Source organism: Hydra vulgaris, chromosome 03 (genome assembly GCF_038396675.1).
Source record: "Hydra vulgaris chromosome 03, alternate assembly HydraT2T_AEP".
Taxonomy (NCBI): Eukaryota; Metazoa; Cnidaria; class Hydrozoa; order Anthoathecata; family Hydridae; genus Hydra; species Hydra vulgaris.
This window is the reverse complement of record NC_088922.1, coordinates 26,198,920-26,226,653: the sequence shown is the minus strand read 5'-3', so window position 1 is coordinate 26,226,653 and position 27,734 is coordinate 26,198,920. Positions and strand designations below refer to the sequence as shown.

Below are 27,734 nucleotides of genomic sequence, written 5' to 3'. Positions count from 1 at the left end.
CTGTTTTTATTGTTTTCGATATTAATCTGAAAATCACATTTTCGATGTTAATCATTAAAATGGGTTTCGGTCAGTTTTTTTTCGATATTAATCATTTTTTCGATCAGTTAATTTTCGATACTATTCCGCTTTCGCAATATTTATCCATGGTTTAAATAGGTATGCGTAACTCCGACCTTAACGGAACCGTTTTCTTCGTCCAAGTTTTGTGCCATGCTTTTTTCAGTATTTTAAGAGTGGCATGGTATAAATATATTTTGCTCTGTTATTTTTTTAGAAATTTGTATCTGCATAATTTTTTTTTTGAATACTAGAATAGTTTAACTTTAATTCTGCGCGGAAATTTTTTTTGTAAAACTTTTTTTATAAAGAATTTATTTTTGTTTAAAACTTTCTTGTTGTTTGTGCATCAGGTATGTATTGAAGGAATGCTGAGATTTTTTTCTAATGAATTCAGACTTCTGCGAAAACCTTTTTTCTTGCTACCTGCTGGATTTCATGAAAAAAAAAAAGTCGTTCAGACACCCTTTGAACTCACCTAAAATAGGTACCTTAGGGCGACACAAAATGTGTAAAAAGAAACAAAAAAAAAGCCACAGTACATTTTCCGGTTCTATCAAACTTAGAGACTCTACAAAAAAAAATTTCAGATTCCTAAGTGATCAGGAAGAGCTACATGTAAATTTTACGTTCCAAGCATTTTTTATTACTTCGCTTTTATTATCTTCAGATCATTTTTCTATAACATTTGTGGTTATTTACAATTATTAAAAAAAAAAGTTTAATTGCAGCATAAATTGTGTGGTTTGCATTGTAATCACTTAGCAACTTTTGATTTATTAATTACCTTGCTCTAAACTTTGATTTATATACTATTTACATATCCGTACAAAATGTTGAAAATCAAAGAGAGAAAAACAAAAGAAATTAGCTGTAACGCTCCTAGGTCTTTTTACCTGCATAACTCGCTTTCGATATTCTTCGATATTATTTGTTCCTAACTTCAGCTACAGGTAAGCGATTCAAACCTATTAAAACAAACTTTTCATGTTCTCGAGCAAGAGAGGATGTTATTTGCAAAGGGAAAGACAAGTTTTGTAACTGTTTGTAATACCGAAAAATACTGTTTACTCCAACAAATTGTAAATATTTAGAAGTCAGCATGTTTCAGAAATTATTCGATTTCTTAGAGAAGCAAAGTGGAAAAGTTTAAATCTCTATATAGCAAATACAAAATTTTGTGCAACAGTAAAAGTTTTCAAATCAAAAAGCAAATTTCCGACAGCCACACAAATGAATTTTACAATATGATAGAGGAATTGTTTGACATCAGTGCGAAAGACTTTAAGAAAAAGTTGAGACACGATTAAAGAATGCCTCATGATATTTCTGCTATAAAAGAAGATTTGGTCTTTTTAGATGATCAAAGGTAATTTTTTTTCTAAATTTTAAAGATTTCACCAACTGAGATCAATTGAAAAAAACATATGTACTTATTTTTCCTAAACATAAAGAATAATTTTTTGGAGAAATTTGGTTTTTTTATTTAAATTTATCTTATGCTAAATGTTTTAACAACTTTTTGCGCAGAACTAACAGAAATATGATCATATCTTCTAAAATTGACAACGAGCTTGAAGCAAGGTTTCAGAGAAAGATCGATAGATGCAAGAGAAAAGAAGAATACATTTATCACAATAGGCATCAGTTTAGACCAGCATACTTCAGAGTAGAAAAGGAGATTACCAGTGAGGGTCTCATTGCAGCAACAACTTCCACCAGTATAAGGGCTGGTCTCAGTGTTTGAGATCAAACCCTTCTTATTGCAAGTGTAGTAAACTATTTAGGATGGGATGTTAAACAATTAAAGTTAAGCAGAGAATCTGTCAGAAGGCGACGTTACAGATTTTTAGAAGAGGAAGGAGGCCAGATACATAATAAATATATTGATTTAATGGCTAATAAGATGTTAGTTTTACATTTTGATGGTAAAATGTTAAAGCATATTGAGGAGAACACTAGACAGGCCACTACTACAGATAGACTATCGGTATCTGTAACTAGCCCAGAGTTTGAAACCAAAGATGATCTTTTACTTGGTGTTGTGCTAACTGAGAGTGGTAAGGGAATCGATATGGCTATAAGTATTTGAATCTCCTAGAATATTTTGAAATTTGTGACTATATTATAGGATTCTGTTCTGAAACCACAGTAAGTAACACTGGATGGAAATCTGATGCAATAAATATTATGGCAGGATTTCTTGGCAAACCATTTCTTTGGTTATTGTGTAGACACCATTTTGCCGAGATAAATATTACTCTGGCTTTTAATGCAATTTCAAAGGAAACATCTAAAGCCCCTGCAAATAAGTTGCTAAAAGATTTTCAGCAGAAATGGATAACAGAGTTTTATCCAAAAGTTTCAGCCAGTGGTGCTGTAGAAAAGTTCAAACGATTTCCTGAGCAAGACCTTATTGTTGGCAGTGACCTCTGCAAACTCTATTTGAAGGCTAAAAAGTTTGTAACTAAAGCACTAGAAGATGAAATTTTCCCCAGGTATGTAACAATAATATTAAATATAACAGTTTTTCTATGCATACACTTTTTTTTAAAGGATATTAAACAAAAATAATAATGTTTTAGGAATGATTATAAGCATCTTGTTGAATATTTGGTGTATTACATGAATGTTAAATCTGAGAAATTAAATAATTTTCACATCTATCAGCCTGGCGCCTGTCACAATGCAAGGTTTATGGCCTATGCAATATACTTTTTAATGCTTGATATGACATCCACAGTCATTGAATATCTGACTCCTGAAAAGAAACATATGGTCGCAAGGGTAGCATTTATTGTTACTATTTATTATGTACCTGCCTTTCTTAAATCAGGCAAAGCAGAGCATGCCTTTTTAAATGATTTTAATGCATTTAAAATTGCTGAAACAATTAAAACAGAATGGGATTATGAAGTTGGAAACTCACTTCATAAAAGCATGAGTAACCACACATGGTATTTGTCTCCTAAAATTGTCGTACTATTGCTAGGTGATCCTCATATGAAAGCAGATGCTAAGCATTTATTCATTAAGAAGCTTTTAAAATTTCCAGTTCCTAAGATATCAGAGATTTCTGTAGAAGCTCCATCGGCTGTTATTGTTACCAGTGATAGTAGATTAGAGGACTTAATTATGAAGGAGAGTTGGCTTTTTTTTACACTAACAGGTCACACCGAATCTGTTTGAGGGTGGCATACTTCAAGCGGTTTCTTAGCGCTAGATTCATACAAACATTTCACCCAGTTAGTTTGCAATCTCAGTGTGTCAAACGACTGCGCAGAAAAAAATATTAGCTTAATTGAAAATTTTGTTCACACTTCCCACAATGAGGATCAGAGACAGAACATTCTTTTGGTAGTAAGGGAGCATAGAAAACTAATTACAAAAGATATGTCGCTTAAGGAACTGGTAAACCTGAAACCTAGAGTTGAAAAATTAATGTAAAATAATATCTATAAACATACTATAAACAGTGTTTTATTTTTTCTTAGATCAAACAAAACTATAGTTATAAACATATTTTAACCTCAATTTTTCATCAAAATTGTCATCTTCTTAAAAAAAAAGTCTTCATTTTAAAAGTAGGGTGTGGGGGCGTGTGCCCCCCCCCCCCCTAAAATTATTAAGTCACATTTTACATTATTTTTCCAACTCTCAGGGCCGACGACACCTTGTGTTGCCGGCCCTGAGAGTTGGAAAATTAATGTAAAATAATAGTTAACTGTAAGATACTACAGTGTTTTTTTTTCTTCTTAGATCAAAGATCAAACAAGAACTTAGTTATAAATACATTTTAACCCGTAAAAATAACATAAAGTTCAGCCAATGCTCAATATTTGAAAAATTACATGTAGCACTTCCAACAAAGAAAAATAAATAAAATTTTGTATTTAGACTAACTGAATGTTGTAGAACAGGTTAAGCAACTGTGGTTTTTGATTTTCTAAAAATTTCATTTTTTGACCCTAATTTGTGTCACCCTAAGGTACCTATTTTTGACTTGAGTTCCACTATACACCCGAGTAGTTATGGGAGGGCGTATCATAATAAACTTATTATAAATTTAAACATTAACATTTAAATGTATATTACGATATAAAATAATATTGAATAGTATATATAAAATATATGAAATATAAAAAACATTTAAAAAAATTCAAATTTTTGATATAAAATTTAAAAACTTAGATTTTGAATATTTTAAAGGGTGTTATAGATGCCCTTCTAACGTTTTGCAAACATCTTTTACGTATCATTATTCTCATTTTTAAGACCTTTCTTTTGATACCAAGTTTTATAAATTTTGATAAATTAACAAAGTTATAACATTTAAAGTCGAGAAAAACTCTAAATTTGGTTACCATTTCTTCAACAAATCCATATTCAAATTCAACACTTACAAGTTTTCATAGAATCGTTGGATAATAATAATGAAACTCTTTCTAATGGTATATAACAATCTAGTATTTGATTAATTTTAAAGTTTCATGTCACATACATAACAAAGAGAAATTTTGAAAATCATTTTAGCTGCTTATATAGTGCAAGATGCTTTCTCTGCAGCTACTTCACATTTAATTCCTATAGATATCTAAAGTTTAATATTAATAATATAATATAGCTACTGTTTGAATTAAAACATTAAAAGAATTTTGTGACTTATTTGCTTTCACAATGGCTCTCTTTATCACCATGCATAACAGAATACTTATAATGTATAAACCTTTGACAAAAATTTTCACTATTATTGTTTCATAAAAACTTGTTTATATATATATATATATATATATATATATATATATATATATATATATATATATATATATATATGTATATATATATATATGTATATATATATATATATATATATATATATATATATATATATATATATATATATATATATATATATGTATATGTATATATATATATATATATATATATATATATATATATATATATATATATATATATATATATATATATGTATATATATATGTGAATGTTTGTTTAGCTTAGTAGCTTAGGTCAATATTAGAATAAAGACAAAAGCCATCTGAAAATGAGTTAACTTGGGAGTGGTCTTAGATACTATCAATTTGGTCTTAGATTCTATCAATTTTTCAAAGAAATAAAAGGAAATGAATATTTAAAATAAAAAACAAAATGTTCGGAAATCTCTAAATTCAAGTAATTAATATAGTAGCTGCTTCTACAGATTATATTGGCTATAAAAAGTTTTACTAGGGTTTTCAAACTTATTTTATTCAAATGTGTTTACATTGACAAACAAATTTTTTGACATTGGGGTAAGGAAATATACTCATTTTTTAGAAAAATCTGGTCAGGCTAAGTATAATAAAAGTTATTAAACTTTACTATTTTAAATTTATAATATTATTGTACCTAAAAGTTTAATTACTATTGTTTTAATACCATAGGGTATACATATCTGTAGTTTTAATATTATTGGGCTTTCTGTATCAAAGTCTTTGATACAGAAATTAAGTATTAATTAGTTTATTTTCTTTTAATAACTGCATATATATGCAATATTGGAAAGAAATTATAATCAGATAAAAACTCAGAATAACATAAAAAGAATTATTATTATGTGTACACGGTCTGTAAAAGTTAAAATTATGTTGTTTGATATTCATGATATAGATTTTATTATGTTTATTTTTTTATGTGTAATATTTGTAAATTATTCTTAAGCATGAATAATCAATCAAATAAAAGATCTATTCCTCTTGATGAATTTGTTGGTGTTGTTGAACCTCCTGAAAAGAAAATTAATAATTGTCTCAAAGATAAATTTGAATATGTAATAAATAATGAAAAAGTAGATGCTGAAATAAATAAAAGAGTTTTGGAGGATGGTGAGCTACCTGATGAATTAGAAAAAGTAAGTCAATAAATTTATACAGAGATATATAAGTTAAATATAAATATAAATTCAGACCATTATTAATTAGCTAAAAAATAAAATTTTAGTCATTTCCTTAAATTATTCTTTTTCAAGTTAAGCATAATGGATAACATCTTCAGAAACTACCACAGCTCTGTAATAAATATATCATGTCCAACTAATTTATTTGAAACTTTGGACATTATTTCTCTTTTATTTTCATCAATTTGCTATCCTTTCTTTTATACTCTAGTCAAACAATTATCAAATTGGAGAAAATTTGTTAAAAATTTGTATTGTTTCTTGCTCATAATAGATTAAAAATAGTTAATGCCTGTATTTTTAACAACTATTTCTTGTCAGTTAAATGAATAATTTTCAATATTTCAGCTAAACAGTATAAGCCAAACTTTCAACTTGGTAACTGTCACATTTTGTACAAAGAAAGGTCAGATTTTCATAGTAGCAGAATCATCATCTTCATTTTGAAATGCTATTGACCTATCTGAATTAGACTTCTTGCACTTTTCAGATGTCTCTTGATTAGTGTTAGTTAGAATGGCTTGCAGAATTTCATCAGTAACAAATTATCTTCAACTCTTTAAAGTGCTTGTAATAAATTTAGCAAGACATATGTTTTCTGGTGCATGAAATATTATATTACTTTGTGAAGTACAATATGAAGAAGTATGAGACCTATAACATACAATTTTCTTTTCTTCTTCTAAAACTGATTTTCAAAGTTCTTCCGAACTTTGAAAATCAGTTTTATTATCAAAGCTATACTCTGTAGCAGTATTTTGTTCAACATGAAAGTCTGTTACAGTTTTATCAGGGTTATCAATACATCCACAAGAACCTTCTTTATTGTCAGTGCTCAGAAGAAAGTTTTGAATTTCATCTTGTGATATATTCTATAGATATATGTCTAAAGTAGTTATGCAAATAAAAAAGAACTTTAGAAAAAATGCATTTATCAAACGGCACCATAACTTCGGCATGAATGACTTTAGTTCTCTCACTTGCTTTAAACGCTTCTTAAAAAAAAAATTTTTTTAACAAAATAAAGTCTTTAAAATAAAAAATAAAAATTAATAAATAAATTCATTTCGGTATTTTTAATGCTAAATTAAGTGCACAAAATTTATGCTAATTTGTTCTTTAGGTAAATTTTAATGAATGATTTATCTTATTGTTTACAGCATATCAAGCCTTCCCGGGAAGCGTGTATGGTTGCACACCTTTTATTTATTAGTTTTTAAAGTTTTTAAGTTTTAAGGTATTTTAAAACTGTAGAATAGTACTCCATTGCGTCATAAACAATTCTAAAAATCATTTCTTTTAATATTTATATTTTATTTTTAAAAGATTTAAGTAAATATAATACATGATCCAATTTCGATACAAAGCTATTATTAGTTGACGCTTAAGAATGACATTTAAAATGATATATTATCTGGTCTTCAGAAATGCGATTTGGACTGTTGGATGCATTATTTTGGTAATTTGTTTCAAAGTACCCCATGGGTGGGGTACCTTGAAACAAATTTTTAATTGTCTCACAAGTTTAACCTGTGATATTTTGGTAATTTATAAATTTAATTTTGTAGTTATATATTTATTCTACAAATTAAACCAATCACCTAAAAAAAGACATTAAAAAAGTTATTGCGAAGCAAAAACCATAAGTGTGTCATGGTGCCCCACTCTCCCCTACATTTATAACAGAAACCTTGGTATTCTTTTATTTAATTTCTTCTGTAGTTACAAAATTTATTATTCAAATAATATATTTTACAAATTAAAAGAAATTTATTTTCTAGTATATAATTGATTTTCCTATTATATAAGTATTGAGGAAAAATTTAAAATATATCAAAAATATTTTTAAAACTAAAAAACCTGAAAATAAATAAGCGTGAGAAAAAAAGTTAACAAAGTTTTTCATAGTTCTAGAGTAAATATCATGAATAAATTGCATATCAACTTTTAATTGTTGTTAAAAAATTATAAAGTTGTTGTTATAAAATATGTTTTTTTCCTCGACTTGTGTTAAATTCTGTAGCTAAAAATAACAACCACCCTAAAAAAAAAATACAAAATTTAAATAAAAAATATTTTTTTTTTTAATTATTAAATTTTTCTAAGTAGATTTAATTAAAGTTTGATATTTTGTTACAATTTTGTCTCCTTTTTTTAGTATTGTTTATTTTTTTCTCAGTAGTTAAGTTAAGCTTTTTGCCACGACTTTAAAAGGTAAAAAATGCGAACTGCCGTGGTTTGCATTTTTTAACTTTTAAAGTCGCAGCAAAAACAATTTCAGTTTTAAATGCAGTATATAAATAATTTTGAATTTATTTTACCTACCTCATTTAGGTAGGAGAAATAGAGAAATTGCTTTTTAACGTAATGATGCAACTGTCCTTCGGTTACTAACTGAACATTAGTTTTAACAAAATGAATGTTGTTACGAAACTTAATTTTAAAAACTTGTTGCAAAGTTTTATAACAATGGAATATATAAAAAATTTGCTTTTTCGAAAGATAGAACGATTTTAAAATATCCATTCAGAGTTAAGTTAACTTTTGTTTTTGGCAATTAAGAGTAAACTGCTTTTGATAATAAATGAACCAAAGTAAAAAATTTCAGTCTTAATAACTATCAGAGTCGTTAGTCCTTGGCCTTGGTCTTGGCCTGGCCTTAAGGCCAAAAATTGAGCCCTTGGCCTTGAAACTGTTGGCCTTGGCCTTATTTGTTTTGGCCTTGGCCTTAAAAAAACAACAATATATTTTCTTATTGATTTTGTTGAATTCTGCGCATAGTCTTGATCTATTTTTACAAAATGTGGTTTTATTTTATAATTGGCCTTATCTATTTTTACAAAATGTGGTTTTAGTTTATAATTGGCCTTATCGTAAGGCAAAAATTGAAGTCTTTGGTCTCAAAAATGTTTTTGTAGGCCTTGGCCTTGAAACTCTTAATCTTGACCTTTCCATAAAACTCTTGTTCTTGGCCTTGTTACTTTTGGCCTTGACCTTGTAACTTGTGGCCTTAACCTTGGCTTTGCTACTTTTGGCCTTGTTAACAATTCTGATAACTATCACGAAAATTTAATTTTTGAATGAACAAACTTTTGATCTTTAGCTTGCTATTTTAGTTTAATGAAGTGTTAACTTTTTCAGAAAGTTTTGTTTCTTTTCCATATTCTTTTTGACTTTTAAAATAATACAAATAGCATTAAAATAACTTAATAAAAGTTTTATTAAGATCTGTTTAAAGTAACCCATAGTAAATGTAACTTTTTTATTACAGTAACTTTTCTAATTATACTTAATGATTAAAAAAATATAATATATTTTCAAAAATATGTTTTTAATAAAAAAAAAGTAACATTTTTATATATATATATATAAATGTTTTATAAAAATTTTTAATAAAAAAAAAGTAACATATATATATATATATATATATATATATATATATATATATATATATATATATATATATATATATATATATATATATGTAAATATGTAAATATATATATAAATATGTAAATATATATATATATATATATATATATATATATATATATATATATATATATATATATATATATATATATGTAAATATATTATGTAATGTAAATATTGATTAAAAGTTGTTTAAAACATCAATAACTACTAAAATTGAATTTACTAAAATATAGTTAATAAATGTTTAAAATTGAACAACTTTCAATAGTTATTTACTAATAACGTGTTATTTGCAACAAAAGCGTCTATTAAATTCATTGGTAAAATAGTTTTCTTATCGTAACTAAAGTAACATTTGTCCACTGGTAAATTCATATATTCAAAAAATGTCTTATAATCAACTCCTTATCTTAGGATAAAACTAAACAACATAAACCCAAATGATTAAAATGATTTAATTAATGAATTGAAAAAATGGTGACTAAAAATCATTGTTGAGGTACCGGTTTTAACTAGGAGAGAAAGGGGGTACTCAAAAACATACCTCCCCTTCCTTGTTATTGTCAAAAAAAAGCGGTATCCCCAAATAAACTCTAGGTTTTTCACTGTCAGTGTGTTAAAAAAATTGCTTTAAATGTAGACGTACAAGGCGTGTGACCGCACATGCTTCCTGAAAAGGGTTACATATCTTTAAACAGTATTTAATAATGATTTAAAAATATAATTAGCATAAAAGTTATAGCTGTATATAATATTAATAATGAAATCTCTATTTAAAAACTTTTTTTAAAAGTCTATCAAAGTATGACTATGAAAAAATAATGCTAAAAAAACTCAAAGTGAGAGAGCAGGAAAACAAGTTACAAAAATCAAATTAATTTGTTCTTTTTAAGTTAATTTTAGCTGAAAAAGTAATTAACTTTTAACAATTTTTAAATAAATAATTCAAATTGAAAGAGTGACAAAACAATTTTATACTATTTAAAATTAATTTGTTCTTTAAAAGTAAATTTGAACTAATGACTTAAACCTTTTACTTTCATTGTTAAATTTTAATCATTAATGTTTTTGTAAATATTATTTACATAAAATATATGATTTTAATAGAAATAGTAACCATTAAAATTGTAACACCATGGCCCATGTACATCAAGATACATTCCTGAAGTTTTTGATAAAGTTTAGAATGCTGGTCTTCTCCATTAGCTTTCTTCTTACTGTATATCAGGTAACATCTGTAAGATTATTGAATTCTTTCTTACCAATTGTAATATAAAAGCTGTCCTCAATGGACAGCACTCTATTCATATCCTATAACTTCGGAGGTTCTTCAAGGTTCTATCTTTAGCCTTATACTCTTTTTAATTTACATTAATGATCTAACAGATATTCTCACATCTAAGGTGGCATTGTTCGCTGATGATACTGTTATTTATTCTTGTCTTGAAGAAGCCAGCACTCTCTGATTGCTTGGAGGGAACAATTTGAGCTTGAAAAAGATCTCACTTCTGCTACAGCATAGGGCTCACAGTGGCTGGTGAACTTTAACTTAGATAAAACTCAATTTAGATCTTCCTATATTTATGAATGGTAACGTGCTCATGAGTGCTCTATAAAATTAGCATCTGCTAAGGGTGCATCTCATTGTTGTGCACGCCACTTTCTTACTCAAGGATTCTATTTTTTATCTCTATAAATCTCAAATCCGGCCTTGTATGGAATACTGTTGCCATATCTGGGGCAGATCTTCCAATGATGGCTTTTCTCTTTTAGACAAGGTGCAAAAAGGCACTCTAAACATAGTTGGACCTGCTCTTTCAGCCAACCTTCAACCATTATCACATCGTCGTAATGTTGCTTATATTTTCTCTTTTCAATAAATACCATTTTGGGCACTGCTATAAAGAGCTAGCGTCTCTTGTGCCATTTACTAAAATTCATTGTGTTACTTGTATTCAATTAAGTCTCATTCTTCTACTGTGACTGTTCCTAAGTGCTCCAAAAATATTTATTTGTCTGATTTTTTTCCCTGAACATCAGTTCTTTGGAATTTGCTTCCTTTGTCTTGTTTTTCTGATTCATATAATTTGCAATCTTTTAAGTTGACTGTCAATCTTGTTTTATAAACTTTTTCTTTTCTCTTTCAGTAACTTCCAACTCTAATAGAGGTTTCTTGCAGCCTTGTTGGAAGTGAAGATGTTTAAAAAAATAAAAGTATATATTGTCTCTATATGAATATGTCTATGTAATGCATACGTATACTTTAATGTATAACTTTTTTAAATTATATAATTACAGGGCTCAATTTAATTTTTTAAAAAGTCCCGGACAAAATGTATGATCTAAACTTGTTTGGGTCGGACAGTGTACAATCAAATTTATAAGATATAATTTTTTCGGTTTTATGGAACCGAGTTATGCCATCAAAATCTTTGTCATGTTATTCAGTTTATTTAACGTTAGTCTAGTGAAGTTGTAGTTTTCTTCCTTATTGTTTAGAGTATTTCATTGCAGATTTTTGTTTTTTAACAAAATAGTTTCAATTTAATATTGTATATTTTTTTAGATAGACTTACATTTTGACGCTGTAACTGACAATGCGTTTTTTTGACGACGGCTGTTTTGATGTTTTAACAATTTAAATGCAATTAAAAAAATCGTTACGAATAACTTTTAACCATTGATCTTTTTTTTTTTTAAGTCAAGTTTTTATTTTATGTGAAGGCATTTAATAAAATAAAAATTTATTATAATGATCGTTTAAAATAAACACATTATGTGTAAATTTAATGTTATACTTAATTTTTTTTTAGTAGGTATGTATTTTTTATGATAAATTTAAACATTTGAAACTATTTTTCCATGTCTTTCTTAAAATCTTTTAAAAGATTAGTTTTTAAGCTACTTTAAATTATGATTTAATGGCCTTTTTTTTTTTTTTTGACATGACTTACTTATTAAAGCATGAAATTATTAAAAATTACGCTTTTAAAAAGACTACGTTCCTTTTTTTAAACAATATTTTATACAATTTAAAAATACTATATTTTTTTCTTTTCAATAATTTAATTTCACTTTTCAATAATTTAAATAAAATTTGTTTATTTATATATCAATAATCATCAACCAATAAAAGTAATTTGTAAAAACATTTTGCATAACTTTAAAAATTTTAAAAGATAAGTTTTAGGAGTAATTTCTTTCAAATGCAATTAAAAACGTAACAAAAAGTAATTTTAACTTCGAGTTTTTATAGTTTTATTTTAAAGCTAATTTGTTTTGCTTACTCAAATTTTGTTTATCTTTAGTTTTTTCAATTATTTTCCTAGTTTATGTTTAGCTTAACGTTTCTTTTTTCAGCACATTTCTGAAACATTTAAATCATCAAAACAGTCGTGGTCAATTTTTAAACAAAAAATCATTTGCGTGGTCAGCAATAGCGTTTGATTGCACGCCGTTTCTGTCCAAGCTTTATTTTGTAGAATTTAACTCCTGTCGGTCAAAATGTTTGATTAATTTGTAAATTGATCAGACAATCTGAGGTTTCAGCTGGACAATGTCCGACTGTTAAATTGAGCCTTGTAATTATATTTATTAGTTCATAAGTATTCGCATGTATAGCTTATTTTAGATATTGTTTATACTTCATATCCAAAATGACCATGGTTCAAATCCCATATGCATATATACATAGTATTTAAGCTTTTATTAGGCCATGCCATCTAAACATTTTTTCACATAGCCTTAATTTTTTCATACTACCTTTCTATTCCTGTATGTTCTTTATCCCCAATATTTTAGTGCTTTGTAATTTTGGATACCTGTTGCTTTTTAATATTTGGTATTGTGCTCTTAGTTTTACCCACCCCCTCCCTTTTGGTGTACTATGTTATTGGTGAACAATTATTAATAATAATAATTATTATAAATTATTATGCAATTATTAACAATAATTATTAATATTTCATGAATACAAATATTTCATAAATAACATAGTAGACCAAAGGAGAGGGGGCAGGTAGAAAAACAAAACAATTTGGAAAGTGGCGGGATTTGGACATCAAGCATTTTTTGTATGAAGTAAATGCCTTATCCAAATAAGCTAAATGTGCGTATTCTTATGAACAAGTAAATATAATTATATAATCAAAAAAGTTATACATAAAAGATTATGCATGCATTACATAGGCGTATTCATATAAGGACAATATATACTTGTTAGTTCAAAATATGCAAATATATATATATATATTTTTTAAACATCTTCGCTTCCAACAAGGCTGCAAGCAGCCACTAATTAAAGTTGGAAGTTACTGAAAGAGAAAAGATGAAGATTGTAGAGCAAGATAACGATTGACGGACGACTTAAAAGATTGCTAATTATATAAATCAGGAAAGCAAGATAAAGGAAGCGAATTCCAAAGAACTGATGTTCGAGGAAAAAAACTAGACGAATAAGCGTTTTTTAAGCACTTAGGAAGAGTCACAGAAAAAGGATAACACTTAATTGAATGACGAGTAACACGAGAATGAATTTTAGTAGATGGCACAAGAGGCGCTAGCTCATTAGAGCAGTGCCCATTATAGTATTTGTAGAAAAGAGAAAGAGAAGCAACATTACAACAAAGTGATAATGGTTTAAGGTTGGCTGCAAGAGCAGGTCCAACTATGTTTACAATGCGTTTTTGCACCTTGTCTAAAAGAGAAAGAGCATCATTAGAAGATCCGCCCCAGATATGGCAACAGTATTCCATACAAGGCCAGATTTGAGATTTATAGAGATAGAGAATAGAATCCGAAGTAAGAAAGTGACGAGCTCGATAAAGAGATGCAACCTTAGCAGATGCTAATTTTGCTACTGATTTTATATATGGTTTCCAATAAAGATTAGAAGTAAAAGTTAATCCTAGAAGATGAAGAGTAGGTGACTCATTGAGTACATCACCGTTCATAAATAGAGGAAGATCTAAATTATTGCGATGATTGGCTGAAAAAAATTGAGTTTTATCTGAATTAAAGTTCACCAGCCACTGTGAGCCCCATGCTGTAGTAGAAGTGAGATCCTTTTCAAGCTCAAGTGCCACCTCCAAGCAATCAGAGGGTGTTGGTTTCTTATCACGACAAGAATAAATGGTAGTATCATCAGCAAACAATGCCACCTTAGATGTGAGAATATCTGGAAGATCGTTAATGTAAATTAAAAAAAGTATAGGGCCAAGGATAGAACCTTGAGGAACCCCTGAAGTTACAGAATAAGAAGAAGAGTGTTGTCCATCGAGGACAACTTTTATACTACGATTGAAAAGGAAAGATTTAATGATCTTTAAGATGTTGCCGGATACTCCATAAGAAAAAAGCTAATGGAGAAGACCAGCATGCCAAACTTTATCAAAAGCTTTTGAAATGTCAAGAGCGATGACCTTGACCTCTCCACCTTCATCTAATGCACGATAAAACCTGTCAGTTATTACTGTTAGCAAATCAGGTGTAGAACGAGAAGATCGAAATCCATATTGATGGTCAGAAAGTAATTTATTAGATTCAAGATGAGAAATTAAGTGTTTGTTAATTAAAGATTCAAAAACCTTGCTTTGATAGGAAAAAGACTTATAAGAATGATAGTTAGACAAATCAGATCGCTCTTCAGAATTTTTGAAGATAGGATAACAGATGCCGCTTTCCAGCAGGCTGGAAAACAAGACTCTGATAATCACTTGTTGAATAGTTTTGAGAGTATAGATGACAGCTCCGGAGAACACTTCTGCAAGACAATAACAGGTATGTTGTCCGGGCCACAAGCTGTAGAAGAGTCTAGGTAGGAAATCACTTTAAATACAGATGCTGGAGTGATATGAATGTCAAGCAATGGATCAACCTGTTTGTTGGCAATATCAGGTAGAACGCAACTAGTGGAATCAAGAGATGATATTGATGAAAAGTTTTTAGCAAACAATTTGGCTTTGTCTTAAGGTGAGGTGACAAAGTCTGAACCATACAAGAGAGGTGGAATTATAGATTTGCCTTTATTATTGATATTTTTAAAGATTCTCCAGAAGTCACAAGAGCCTAATTTTTTAGATGAGATACGAGATTTCATGACCTGAGAATAGCGGGTTTCGGCGTTAGACAAAACCTTTTTACAATTGTTTCTAGCAGTAATAAACAGACGTCTGCTTTCTGGAGAATTGTTTTGCTGATAAATATGGAAGTAACGATTTCCATTGGCAATCGCAGCAGCACAGTGTGAGGTAAACCATAGAGGAGAGTAAGGCTTGACCTAGAATCGTGGAATAAAAGGTTCCGTGCCAACCTGAATCCACGAAGTTATGTAAGAAGCGCATTTGTCGACACAAAGACGAAAAATTTCTACCCAAGGGCCATCACGAAGAAAATCATGGAAAGAATCCCAGTCAGCTTTACTGTAGTTGTAAGAGGTTCGATAATAGGGGGATTCAGGTGATGAAGAAGAATGAGATATTAGTTTTAGAGAGATCAAACTGTGATCAGAAGAACCTAAGGGTGAATGTGGAGAAACTGAGCACTGACTAGGGTCAGAAACAAGACATAAGTCGAGTAGAGAAGGTAGATGTTTCGGGTTGTCAGGAAAGCGAGTTGGAAAGTTGACTATTTGAGTTAGGGATTGAGAAAGGCAAAAGTTGTGGGCTTTAATGCCTGCAGGGTCACTGACACTAGAGCCAAGCCATTCAGAGTGGTGAGCATTAAAGTCACCGACAACAACTATATTAGCTATATTAGATGGATAAAGAGAGAGTGCTTGGTCAATATGATCAGAAATAGCGTCAAAAAGAATGCAGTCTTTAGATGAAGGAGAGCGATGTAGAACAAAGAGAAAGGCAATAGAGTGAAGTGGTGCTAAACGAAAGCACATGAAAGAATAGTCTGTGGATTCAAACCTAGTTTCACGACAAATGGGTGAATTCTTACAACTGTAAATGCCGAAGCCAAGCATGTGACTATTGGAGTCTTTACGAATTATAGGAAGATAACCATCAACACTAAGATCCCAAGATGAGACAGCCAAACTCAAATTAGTCTCACAAAGAGCAAATAGGTCTGGTGAACTTTGCAAGAGATAAGACTCAACAGAAGAAAAGTTACTTCGAAGACCACGAATATTAGTGAATGATAGGTTTAGAGAGCTTGGTGATGATGATGGTTTTTTGTGTTTTATAGTTTTTGGTACTTTATTCATTTTTAAATTAGATTGAAGAACTTGACTCAAAGCATAGATAATACTCAGAACACTGTTTAATAGCCCAAGCAACTGCCTCATTACTACTAATAAACCCTAAGCCGTAACAAAGGCTCCAAATGTGGCCTCCGCAATGCACACCAAAAGTACAAACAGGGACACCATCCATGTGCAACATGGCACTGTTAATACTTTGATTTTTTTCAGCTGTTGATGGAATCAGCCTCTCTGAGAGCTACCACAGAGTTCAGGAAACCTAATTACCAGCCGGCCTCAGAACCTTAGAACTGAGTTTTAGAGCTGTACCCTCATTAGGAGATAATAGTATGAGTTGCCTAGTCATAAAAATAGAGACACAAGCAAAACCCATGCATTGAGTCAAGAAGATCCAGCATTCAACATCCTAAACTGGAAACAATGTATTAAAAATACATCTGCGCCAGCTTAATAGATGAAGAAGGGCTGCGAAGCTAGTCAACAGATAGAACCTGTTTATCCCTTAAGTCTTTGCCTAGGAGGCATTTTTTCAAGACAGTAGCCGGGTGCATTTAACATCTGCCCAAGATGAGTATTTTTATCGAGACACCATCTCTAGCCTTTACTCAACCAAGAGCCCCAAGGCAGGGGGTGTTTCAAAATTTGAGTTGGCATCTTCTATCCTTTGCCTAAGAAGGCGTATCCTACAAGGCAGCAAGACATGAAGCAGATTGTACTGGGTTACATGTTACCAGTAGCAGGGTAACCTGATCTGACTGCAGGATAACCTAATCTGTAGGATAACCTGATCCTGATCCTGACTGCAGGATAACCTGATCCTGATATCGTGAACAGGATAACTTGATCTTGATATCCTGAACAGGATAACCTGATCCTGACTGCAGGATAACCTGATCCTGACTGCAGGATAACCTGATCCTGACTGCAGGATAACCTGATCCTGACTGCAGGATAACCTGATCCTGACTGCAGGATAACCTGATCTGTCTGATTTATTTACCAGTTTGCTTAATGATCTTTCTGCTGATGATACAGTTACTCTACTTTCTTAATAGTTAATACTACTTATTATTTTTAAATAATTATTTAGTTATTAATTATTAGTTATTAATTAAATAAATAATTAGTTAATGATAAGTAAATTATTAATAATAAAAAGTAAATTATTAATAATATAGTTAATAATAAGTAATTATAAATAAGTAATTAATTAAATAATTAGTTAATACTACTTATTATTTTTCAAACAAAATTTTGGCTTCACTCTAAAAAAAAATTTTTTAATATCAGAAAATCTTTTAATGTCGACTTAAAACTGTTTTTTTTTTTTTGCTTTGACTTATCCAATTTCGTTGCTGAAAATAATAACCACTCTAAAGAAAAAAAATTATAACAGTGCAAAAGTTATTTAAATTATTAATTTTTTTCTATTTAAATTTATTTTAATTTCGTATTTTGATATTTTTGCTTTCTTTGTTTTTGAAACGTAGTTTTTTCCGCAGTGTTTAATATAATAAAACTTGCTAGTGGCCATGACCAAGTTGTCTTAAATAAAATACTCATCCATAAACATACAAGGCAAAAAACCGCATGCGTTTCCTGGGAGGGTTTATATATAAGGCTTACATAGGCTTATTACATCAGAAGTAGTTCTACCATACTTTTTAATTCATTTGTAAAAGAGTTTGGTTTATTCTAACAGTTTTTAATGTATTTAATAGCTGATGATTGCTGTGTATGGCACAAAACTTTAAGTACTATTATTAATGTGTTTTTTTTATTATTATTTATTTTTTTTAATTCACCTCCCCAAGGCTGAGAAGGCCACTACATGCAAAGAGGCTACTTAATTGTGGTTATAACCCTCTCTCAACTCTATAACTCTGAAACACAAACCTTGATAACAAGGCCGCTGCTTGGACAAAAAAGTTGAGCACAGTATTACCAGGGACATGGTAGGGATCAAACTCGGAACCTCTTGCTTATGAAGAGAGCGCTCTACCACTGCACCACGTCACCACGTATATATAAAATTTTAATATATATATATATATATAATATATATATATATATATATATATATATATATATACATACATACATATATATATATAAATATACATATTTATATATATATATATAAATATACATATTTATATATATATATAAATATACATATATATATATATATATATATATATATATATATATATATATATATATATATATATATATATATATATATATATATATAAATATACATATATGTATATATATAAATATACATATATATATATAAATATACATATATTTAATAGCTTTAGAATGTCGTATTTAATAGACTGTCACTACTAAAACCAACATTACTGAAGCAAAGCCAAATATTGCCAAAGAGTTCAAAGCAGATTTTAGTAGAAAAAGAAAAGTTGCATTATTGTTAGCATATTGTGGTGCAAATTATTCAGGAATGCAAAAGTAAAGTTTTTTTAGTTTTTTTATTCACTTAAATTACTAAAGTAATTTTTACGTTAATATGAAACAAAAGTATTTGTAAAAAAAGTTGTATTTATTTATCAATTTAAAAAATTTTCAACTTTAATTTTTTTTTAGTTTAAATTTTAAAATTTTGTTTAAATTAATTTATAAAAATAGTATAAATAATAATTTTATAGAAATACTAAAAACATTATTTTTAATTTTTTTCTGTTTATGAAAAGCATCAAATTCTAAATTATAGAACAAAAGTGATAAATTATAATATTACAGAACAAAAAGTTTTCTTTAAAACAAATTACCTCAGCATAAATTAGTTTAATGATATTTTTTATTGACTGGTTTTGTACTTGTTTTTTTGATTGTATGTTGACATAACTAGCACACATTAAATACCTAATCAAATAAATAATCTGGGAAATTTGGTTTTCAATTAATTTTTATTAAATTACTTTTATTATTAAGTATTATTTGCTGGTTGTTTTTACAGAAATCCCGATGTTGAAACAATAGAAGAAAAACTTTTGGATGCTCTTTGCGAGATTAAAGCCATTCGTGCTGAACATAAACATGAGTTTCTTGTAAACAACGTAAACCAGGTTTGAAAAAAATTTGATAGTATTAATAATCAAAGTTACGAAAATTATTAAGTTTTATTAAAGTTTTTATTGAAATGTTTTTCTGAAAGAAATAATAAATACTAGCTGACCGGACCCATAAAAATATGGGTTTTTGTAAGTCTATTTCACACCAACCTTTTCTATACTTTCTGTTTATTTATATATCCTAGCTGTCCGGACCCATAAAACGCAGGTCTTCACCAAATCGACCATTTCTATACTTAACTATTCTACACCGATTATTTCTATACTTATTCCTTATTTACTTCAATATTTTTTAGTAAAATAATTCATTCTAAAAAATTACTTGAGCAAAAAAATTAAAATGTGCACTTTTTCCTGCGCTGTTATCAGTGTTGTTTCAGGGGGTTCAAGTTGTCCCCAAAGCATAATAAATTTTGCAGTTGTTTCAATCTTGTTGTATATATTTATTGCAAAAAATTATATATAGCAAAAAAACGTCTGATTGTTAAAATAAAAATTTAAAGTTTCCTCATATAATACATATATTATACATGACGTTCAATATACGTCCGGCAAGCTCAATTTATGCATAAAACGTTTACACTTATAGACATTTGTACCTAATGCTATACAAATGGGGGAACTAAGAAGATGACGTAATTTTAGCAAACAGAAATTATCAAGAGAGAAAAGACTCATGACAAATCTAAAATCGAAGTTTTAAATTTTCCACCTGGATAAGACAACATGTTTCATATTTTTTCAATCTCCTCAATTTTTTTTAAATACAATAACATAAATACAAAAATTCAAAACAAAATAGTTTAAGCAAAACAGACTTGTAATTATTACAATTTTTTACATTTGCATATAAAAATATTTGTTTGTTGTTATATTATGTTATGTTCGATCGTATTAGAGCTGCATTTAGAAAAGCTGCTTGAAGAGTATTGATTAATTGCAAAAAAAATTTGAAAAAAAATCTTTTAATTGTTAAAATAAAATTTCAAAGATTGTTCTAGCTACAGACTTTCCTTTTTTTTTTCTTTTTTTTTTTTTTGCCTCTACAGCAGCACCTTTTGGAGTAGCAGGGCTGTCTTAGTAAATTCTTTTAATTAAGTTTTAAACCATCCACAGCTTATTTGAACTAATTACCTGAGCACATCAATAACATAAGTATCTCAAACATGGCACATACGCTAAATATTTCTTCCAGTGTTTAGATGTTTTTAGAATTTTTAAACTTTTTAAAAATTCTCTTCCTTTTTTATGCTATAATGTATAATATCTCTATATATGTTATGTATATAATATCTATAAAACTTAAAACTGTTTTTTTTTTCTGTTTAACAAAAATCAAAAAAGATTTTAAAAATATAAGTTGGCAGTGGTAGGATTCAAACTACAGCATTTTGCTTTAAAACTCTGCGAGCTAACCACTCGGTCACGTAGGCATGTTATCTAAAAGAAATTTAGAACTATTTAACAAACAAAAAACTTTATAAAACAGTTATAGATACTGTATATTCAAAATTAGGGAGATTTTGCCGCAATACAGTTTTCAAGTGAAAGTTAAGCTGTAAAACTTGATATATGTTTTAGTATGTTTTAACATTACACAATTGGCAAAACCCTACACCATCGTCTCCAAGGCAAAACCTTGGAGACGATGGTGTAGGGTTTTGCCAGATAACCTTTTTGTTTACTCCACAAGTTAGCTGTAATGGAACCATTGAGCATTGAAATATACTGGCATCAGAATTAGAGTCATCCTCAAACTTTTGATTAAACTGTGTCTGCTGGGAGCCATCACAACCCTATTTCGTAGATAATTTCCTATGTTTACGCCCACTTTTCGCTATAGTCTTGATAACTTCTTCTAAATACAACACCAATCTTTCGGCAGTATGGTTTAACAGACTTTGTAAGTCTACTTCAGCTAAACTTTCTGTGACTGTGTATGAATCAGGATCAGGATAGCATGTTTTTTTTTCTTCGACCAAAATACTGTAGCAGGGCCATTGCTTCTTGTCACTTGTACGTACGATTTCATATTGAGATTTTATTAGGCCTGCGTCAGTAAATATTAAAAGAGCCTCTAACGGTGTCAATGATTTTTTTGTAGGTTTAAGACTGCTGCAATAGGCTTTTTTATACTTTCCCGCTTGTTTGGGAGATGTTTTAAGATCTTTGAGGACGGTTGCAGCACTTCTTTTGCCACTTGTGGTCAAACAAGTTTCAGCTGCAAAAACAATAGCTACTGGTTCCACATCTTTCCTGAGCTGTTCTGTTTTTCTCCTCTTTGAACGTTCACTAGAATGGACAAAACTTTTTCTTGGTCGTCCTGCTGATGATGGAGTGGATGGGGTACCCGGTATTTGGAAACTCCCTTGCAGCCAAGGGCCATGCTTCTTAATAAATATTTCATGAGTTCTGGATGAAGATGACCACATTTTTCTAAAAATAGCTTTCAACCTCGACATTTGACGCTTGTATACTGTTTTTAGTTCTTCGGTATATTGATTTCTTGATAACAAATTTTGATCAGTTAAGTCCATTTATTTATTGAAATTTGGAGCCTCCTGCTGCTGAATTCTGTTGTAGAAATCCAAACGAGAGATTGTTTGCATTCCTGATGACCCATCTAGAAAAAAAAAATTAAGTTGAAAAATTCATCTTGGACCTTGATGTGCTTAGAACACGATTAAAATTTAGATAGCATCAACAGGCAGTTGAAATTAAGATTTTTAAATAGCTAGTGGTATAAACTCATAGAAAAACGAAAAAAACTAAGAGGGTTTCAATGCGCCCTACAACTTTTTCACTTTTAAAGTCAAAATTTACTTTAAAATTCGTTAAAAAAATGCTAAGTTTCATGGTACATAACTTTTGTGGTAAATAATATTTCAAAACGGTAGTAAGAATAAATAATGTACATACCTGTCATAGATTCATCCACGATATAACACTGTAAAACCTCTGTTGTAAACACTTGTACACAGCTTCAATAAACACCGCTAAAATCGCTCATAAATAAAATGAAACACGCAGATATAGATCGGATATTTAACTAGACTGTGTAGTTCCAATTACTACTTTTATAACCAAACCATTAACTGCTTATTAAGCGACCATTATCGAGAGATAATAAGGGTAGGTAATTAAGTGGGTATGGCCACTTTTAATAATTCCAATTTTGGCCAGCTAAAATCGTCAAATACTCCTACGTGCAAGGGTTCTGTGTCCAACACACTCAAAGGGGCACTACTACTACTAAAACTATTAAGTTTACCGCTTTAAGACTTCTGATTTTTTAAAAAAATTTTATTTCTATTTTTCCTTTGAGTGTTGCCATTTTGTGGATAAACAAATTTAGTGCTGTATTAAAGGAATGTAGTGTGATTAGTCTCTATATCACTTCCTTAGGAGATAACTTTAACTACTGAATCAATTTTATCTTTTTTTAGTCTAATTAGTTTGTTTATAAGTTATTTTCTTTTTCTTTTGTTTTTTAGATAAGCTTCCAGCGAGCAGCTCGTACTGACAAAGGTGTATCAGCAGCACGTCAAACTGTTTCTTTAAAGATAAGTGTCACTATATTGTTTAGCTAAGGATTTTGAGAATAATTTTTATTTGCAAATATCATAGTTTAACTTTAAAATGTTATTTACCTTGTAGCATCAAACACTTTTCTTGAAGATGTGAATAAACTACTGCCGAATGACATTCGTGTTTTTGGTATATAAGGCCTTTTTCTTAGTATAATCTTTTTTAAATGTTTACTTAATTTATAGTTTTTTACTTTTTTTATAGGTTTGGAAAGAGTTACAAAAAGTTTTAATGCAAAGTGTTGTTGTTCAGGCCGTGCCTATGAATATTTAGTGCCTTCATTTGCTTTTGCTCCATCTAATGATGTAAATTTTTTTGTTTTTGTTTACAGGTATGAGTCCACAAATTAGATTGTTGTTAAGTTCACTAGTTATATTGTTGTTAAGTTCACTAGTTATATTGTTGTTAAGTTCACTAGTTATATTGTTGTATTATTATATATATTGTTATATTGTTGTTATATATTTGTTATATCAAACAATATTTGTTATATTGTTAGAAAATAATAATAATAATTGAGATTTTATTATCATCTAACTTTTTACATTCCTTAAATAAAAAAATACCATTAAAACATTTAATTGTTTTTTGTTTTTTTTAATTCTATGAATGAATGTTGCATTTCTCAATTTTTATAACTTACTTTTATTTTAGGTCTTTTCTCCATCATATAGGATTTCAGGTATTTTTTCTCCATCATATAGGATTTCAGGTATTTTTTCTCCATCTATAGGATTTCAGGTATTTTTTCTCCATCATATAGGATTTCAGGTATTTTTTCTCCATCATATAGGATTTCAGGTATTTTTTCTCCATCATATAGGATTTCAGGTATTTTTTCTCCATCATATAGGATTTCAGGTATTTTTTCTCCATCATATAGGATTTCAGGTATTTTTTCTCCATCATATAGTATTTCAGGTATTTTTTAAATATGTCCGATTTAAATATTTGGTTTTTGAAGATTTTTTGATGTGAGTTAATAGAAAATAAACTTGAAATTTATTTCAGATGAACAATTTGAGAAATTAAATCGTCTATTTTCATGTTACGAAGGAACACATAATTTTCATAATTTCACAAGTGGAAAGTAAGAGTAAATTTTTACTTAATTGGGTTTTTTAATTTTTTGAGTTTTATTGCTTACCTTGGTTTTTTTTAATTATTAAATTTTATTTGTTTGTGAAAATGTTTATTATTGACTTTCATCTTTTTTATTTATACATTTTTCTAGTGATTTTTTTTTAGTTATTTCTTGAAATTAAAGTTGTTAATTTTTTATAAGACCTTTTTCAGATCAAAGTGCCAACAGATACATTACTAGTTTCAAGGTCTGAATTATTCTTTCTATGTTTTTTAATTTTGTTTTAAGATATTGCTATTTGTTAGCAAGCAATAACATATAATAGTAAATGTGAATTATTTTAGTGTGTTGATATAATGAATATCAATAATGAAAAGGTTGGCTAATGGAATTTTTGATATAGTTTACATAGAATAGTGTTTTCCTTCAGTCTGTAAATGGGGTAGTTCTGCGCTACTAATAATGGATTTTATTAGATTTTTCCTAATTTTTCATTCCCTTTTCACTACATCTTATGAATTTCTTTTCCTTTTTTGAAAACTTTGAACTATTTTCTTCAGGCAAACAAACCGTTTGAATGTCAGGGTCACGAGTTCATAGCAATTGAGATATCTGGTCAAAGTTTTATGATTCATCAAATTAGAAAGATGATTGGTTATTATTTTATATATTTTTATTGTGGTTTTTATATTAATCATAAAATTACCGATTATTTTTGCTTTTGTCATTTTTATTTATATATATATATATATATATATATATATATATATATATATATATATATATATATATATATATATACTATTATCATTTAGGGCTTATTATTGCAGTGTGTCGCGGCCACTGTCCCGAAGACACCATTGAAAAAAGTTGGCTTCAAGCAAAAGTATTTTTATAAAATATTAAACCATTTGTTTTTATTTTTTTTGTTTTTTTAGTAAAAACTACTTAATGCATGTGGATTTGTTTATCTTATTAATTTTTAATAAAATGAAAATAACAACATAAAAAGTTGTAATTTTATGTTTTTTAATTGATCTAGGCAGATATTCCGAAAGCTCCTGGACTAGGTTTATTACTTTGTAAGGTATCTAACTTTGTGTATAATGTCGTATATAATTTTACACACACACACACACACACACACACACACACACACACACACACACACACACACACACACACACACACACACACACACACACACACACATATATATATATATATATATATATATGCATACATACATACATACATACATATATATATATATATATATATATATATATATATATATATATATATATATATATATATATATATATATATATATATATATATACATATATATAAGTTTTTTTCTATAGATTATATATATATATATATATATATATATATATATATATATATATATATATATATATATATATATATATATATATATATATATATATATATGAAATCTATAGAAAAAAACTTACAGTCAATAAAATCCCCTTTTTGAAAGATTTTTATTAAACATTTATTTTTAAGGTCTTTTACAACCATTACAACGAAAAACATTGTAACGATGGCTTACATAAACCTATTACTTGGAGCGAACAAGAGGTAAAATTGATTGTATATTGTATTTTGTATGTTAAAATCTTTGTCTTAAGTATCTAAGTAGTTGAATCTATCATTTAGCTTGAAGTCGAACGCTTTAAAATTGAGCATATTTGGTATAGCATAATTAACGAAGAAATAAAAAAATCCCCTATGGTTACTTGGTTAAAAACACTGGTTAATCATACGTACACTAAAGTGGTTATGAAATCTCCGATGCCTTCTGACTATAAAGGAAAGAATGGTGTTTTCCCTGAAATTGAAAAAGGAAATAGCTAGCTTTAAAAGTGTGAAAAAGTTTTTTGCATTTTATTTTTGATGAAATAAATGTCAAAGTATATACTTTTTAAATGTAATTTTCTATTTGGTCAGACGGAGTAATTACCGAACATTTATAATATCGAAGTTGTAACTGAACATCTTATGGCTTCATACTTCCTCAAAAATGGTGGAAAAAGGTAGTTACTCTGTTTAAAATTTTGAAAGCAAGTAATAGTTAGGCTCGAAAAACGCAAAATTTAAAGTTAATAAAAAGAAGCGAAATAAAATTTTTTGAAAAAAAGTTATGCTTGAAATGCTTTTAAAAATTTGAAAAAATATAAAACAACTAAGATTTTTTTTAATTTACTCTATTTAATCTTAAATCTTATTTTTATGATTTTTTTTTAATAGAAAATGCTATATATTTATAAATTAATTTACTATTTTTTATATATTTACAAAATTAATTTACTGGGGATAACCTTATTTCAAAATCTCTACTTACCCAAGTTTCTTTTGAGGATTCGAAATGACTTACTTTTAAAAACTGACTTTTCTTTTTTCTCAAATACAAACTTTATAATAGAACTTTATTGTGTCGGATGTTATTGCATTATTTATCTCAGTTTTGAATTTAAAGACAATTAGCGACTTGTAAATGCAACTTTTCAATTTCATTATAACGTTCGAGAATTGTTTACAAACTACTCCAATGAGTAAGTAAAAAAAAACTTACAACTTTGCTCACCATACTGATTAGCGGCTGAAAATCATCTTTTAATTCAATAGTCTTTTTCTTTTACTAAACACAACTTGAAACCTACCAGAAAGATTTTCTTAGTTATCATTGGTTATGTTTGCGTCATGGTTAGTACTCGTATTATCATGGTCGCTTTCAATACTATTCTTGTAATCGCCGGTTCTTTTTAAGCTTCTTTTTTTTAGTAGATGCTGCAAAAATGTTGGTAAAAATTGCTAGATTGTCACACAATCTGATTACATAAGGTTCATTAGTTCAATACACATGTCTTTATTATTTAGCATTAACTACGTCAAGATTTTTCAAACCAAAACATTTTTCTGGTAATAATGAACCAACAACTTTAATTCAAGGCTCCTAATTTTGTCCTGGATGTAAACGTTTACATATAAACATCTGGAAATTTACTAGGCATTCACTCGTTAAATGTCAAAATGAATTGCGTCTCACTGATTGTGTTTGCGTATTTAACTGTGTCAACATATGTGCCTGTGCTGAGCTCTTTTAATACTTTTTGCGATGTCTTAGATGCGTCTGGATACTAACGTAATATAATTCTATCATTTAATATTGAGAAAACGAATTAATACCATATAACACAAGTATAAACATTCCTCATAAGTTACCTGATCTTTTTTTAAATGATAAACTAATTGAATACCAAGTCAGTTTAAAAT

General features: G+C 28.4%; 1 protein-coding gene across 2 annotated transcripts; it reads left to right on the top strand.

Annotated features, from left to right (window-relative positions):
* Window positions 1-148: 148 nt before the first annotated feature.
* On the top strand, window positions 149-26,387 carry LOC100212139 (pseudouridylate synthase 1 homolog). 2 transcript variants are annotated; one of them, XM_065792792.1, is made up of 14 exons: window positions 185-244; window positions 18,980-19,136; window positions 19,645-19,753; window positions 23,254-23,322; window positions 23,410-23,476; window positions 23,552-23,652; window positions 24,002-24,029; window positions 24,359-24,437; window positions 24,633-24,678; window positions 24,992-25,085; window positions 25,247-25,317; window positions 25,474-25,518; window positions 25,965-26,039; window positions 26,118-26,387. In XM_065792792.1, the coding sequence occupies exons 2-14, from the start codon at window positions 19,129-19,131 to the stop codon at window positions 26,313-26,315; spliced, it is 990 nt and encodes a 329-aa protein (XP_065648864.1). In that variant the 5' UTR covers window positions 185-244; window positions 18,980-19,128; the 3' UTR covers window positions 26,316-26,387. The 2 variants fall into 2 exon arrangements, with proteins under 2 accessions (XP_065648865.1, XP_065648864.1); XM_065792793.1 differs by lacking the exons at window positions 18,980-19,136; window positions 19,645-19,753; window positions 23,254-23,322; ... (8 more) ...; window positions 25,965-26,039; window positions 26,118-26,387 and adding exons at window positions 414-1,429; window positions 1,591-2,558; window positions 2,646-3,535 and having other exon boundaries at window positions 149-244.
* Window positions 26,388-27,734: the final 1,347 nt, after the last annotated feature.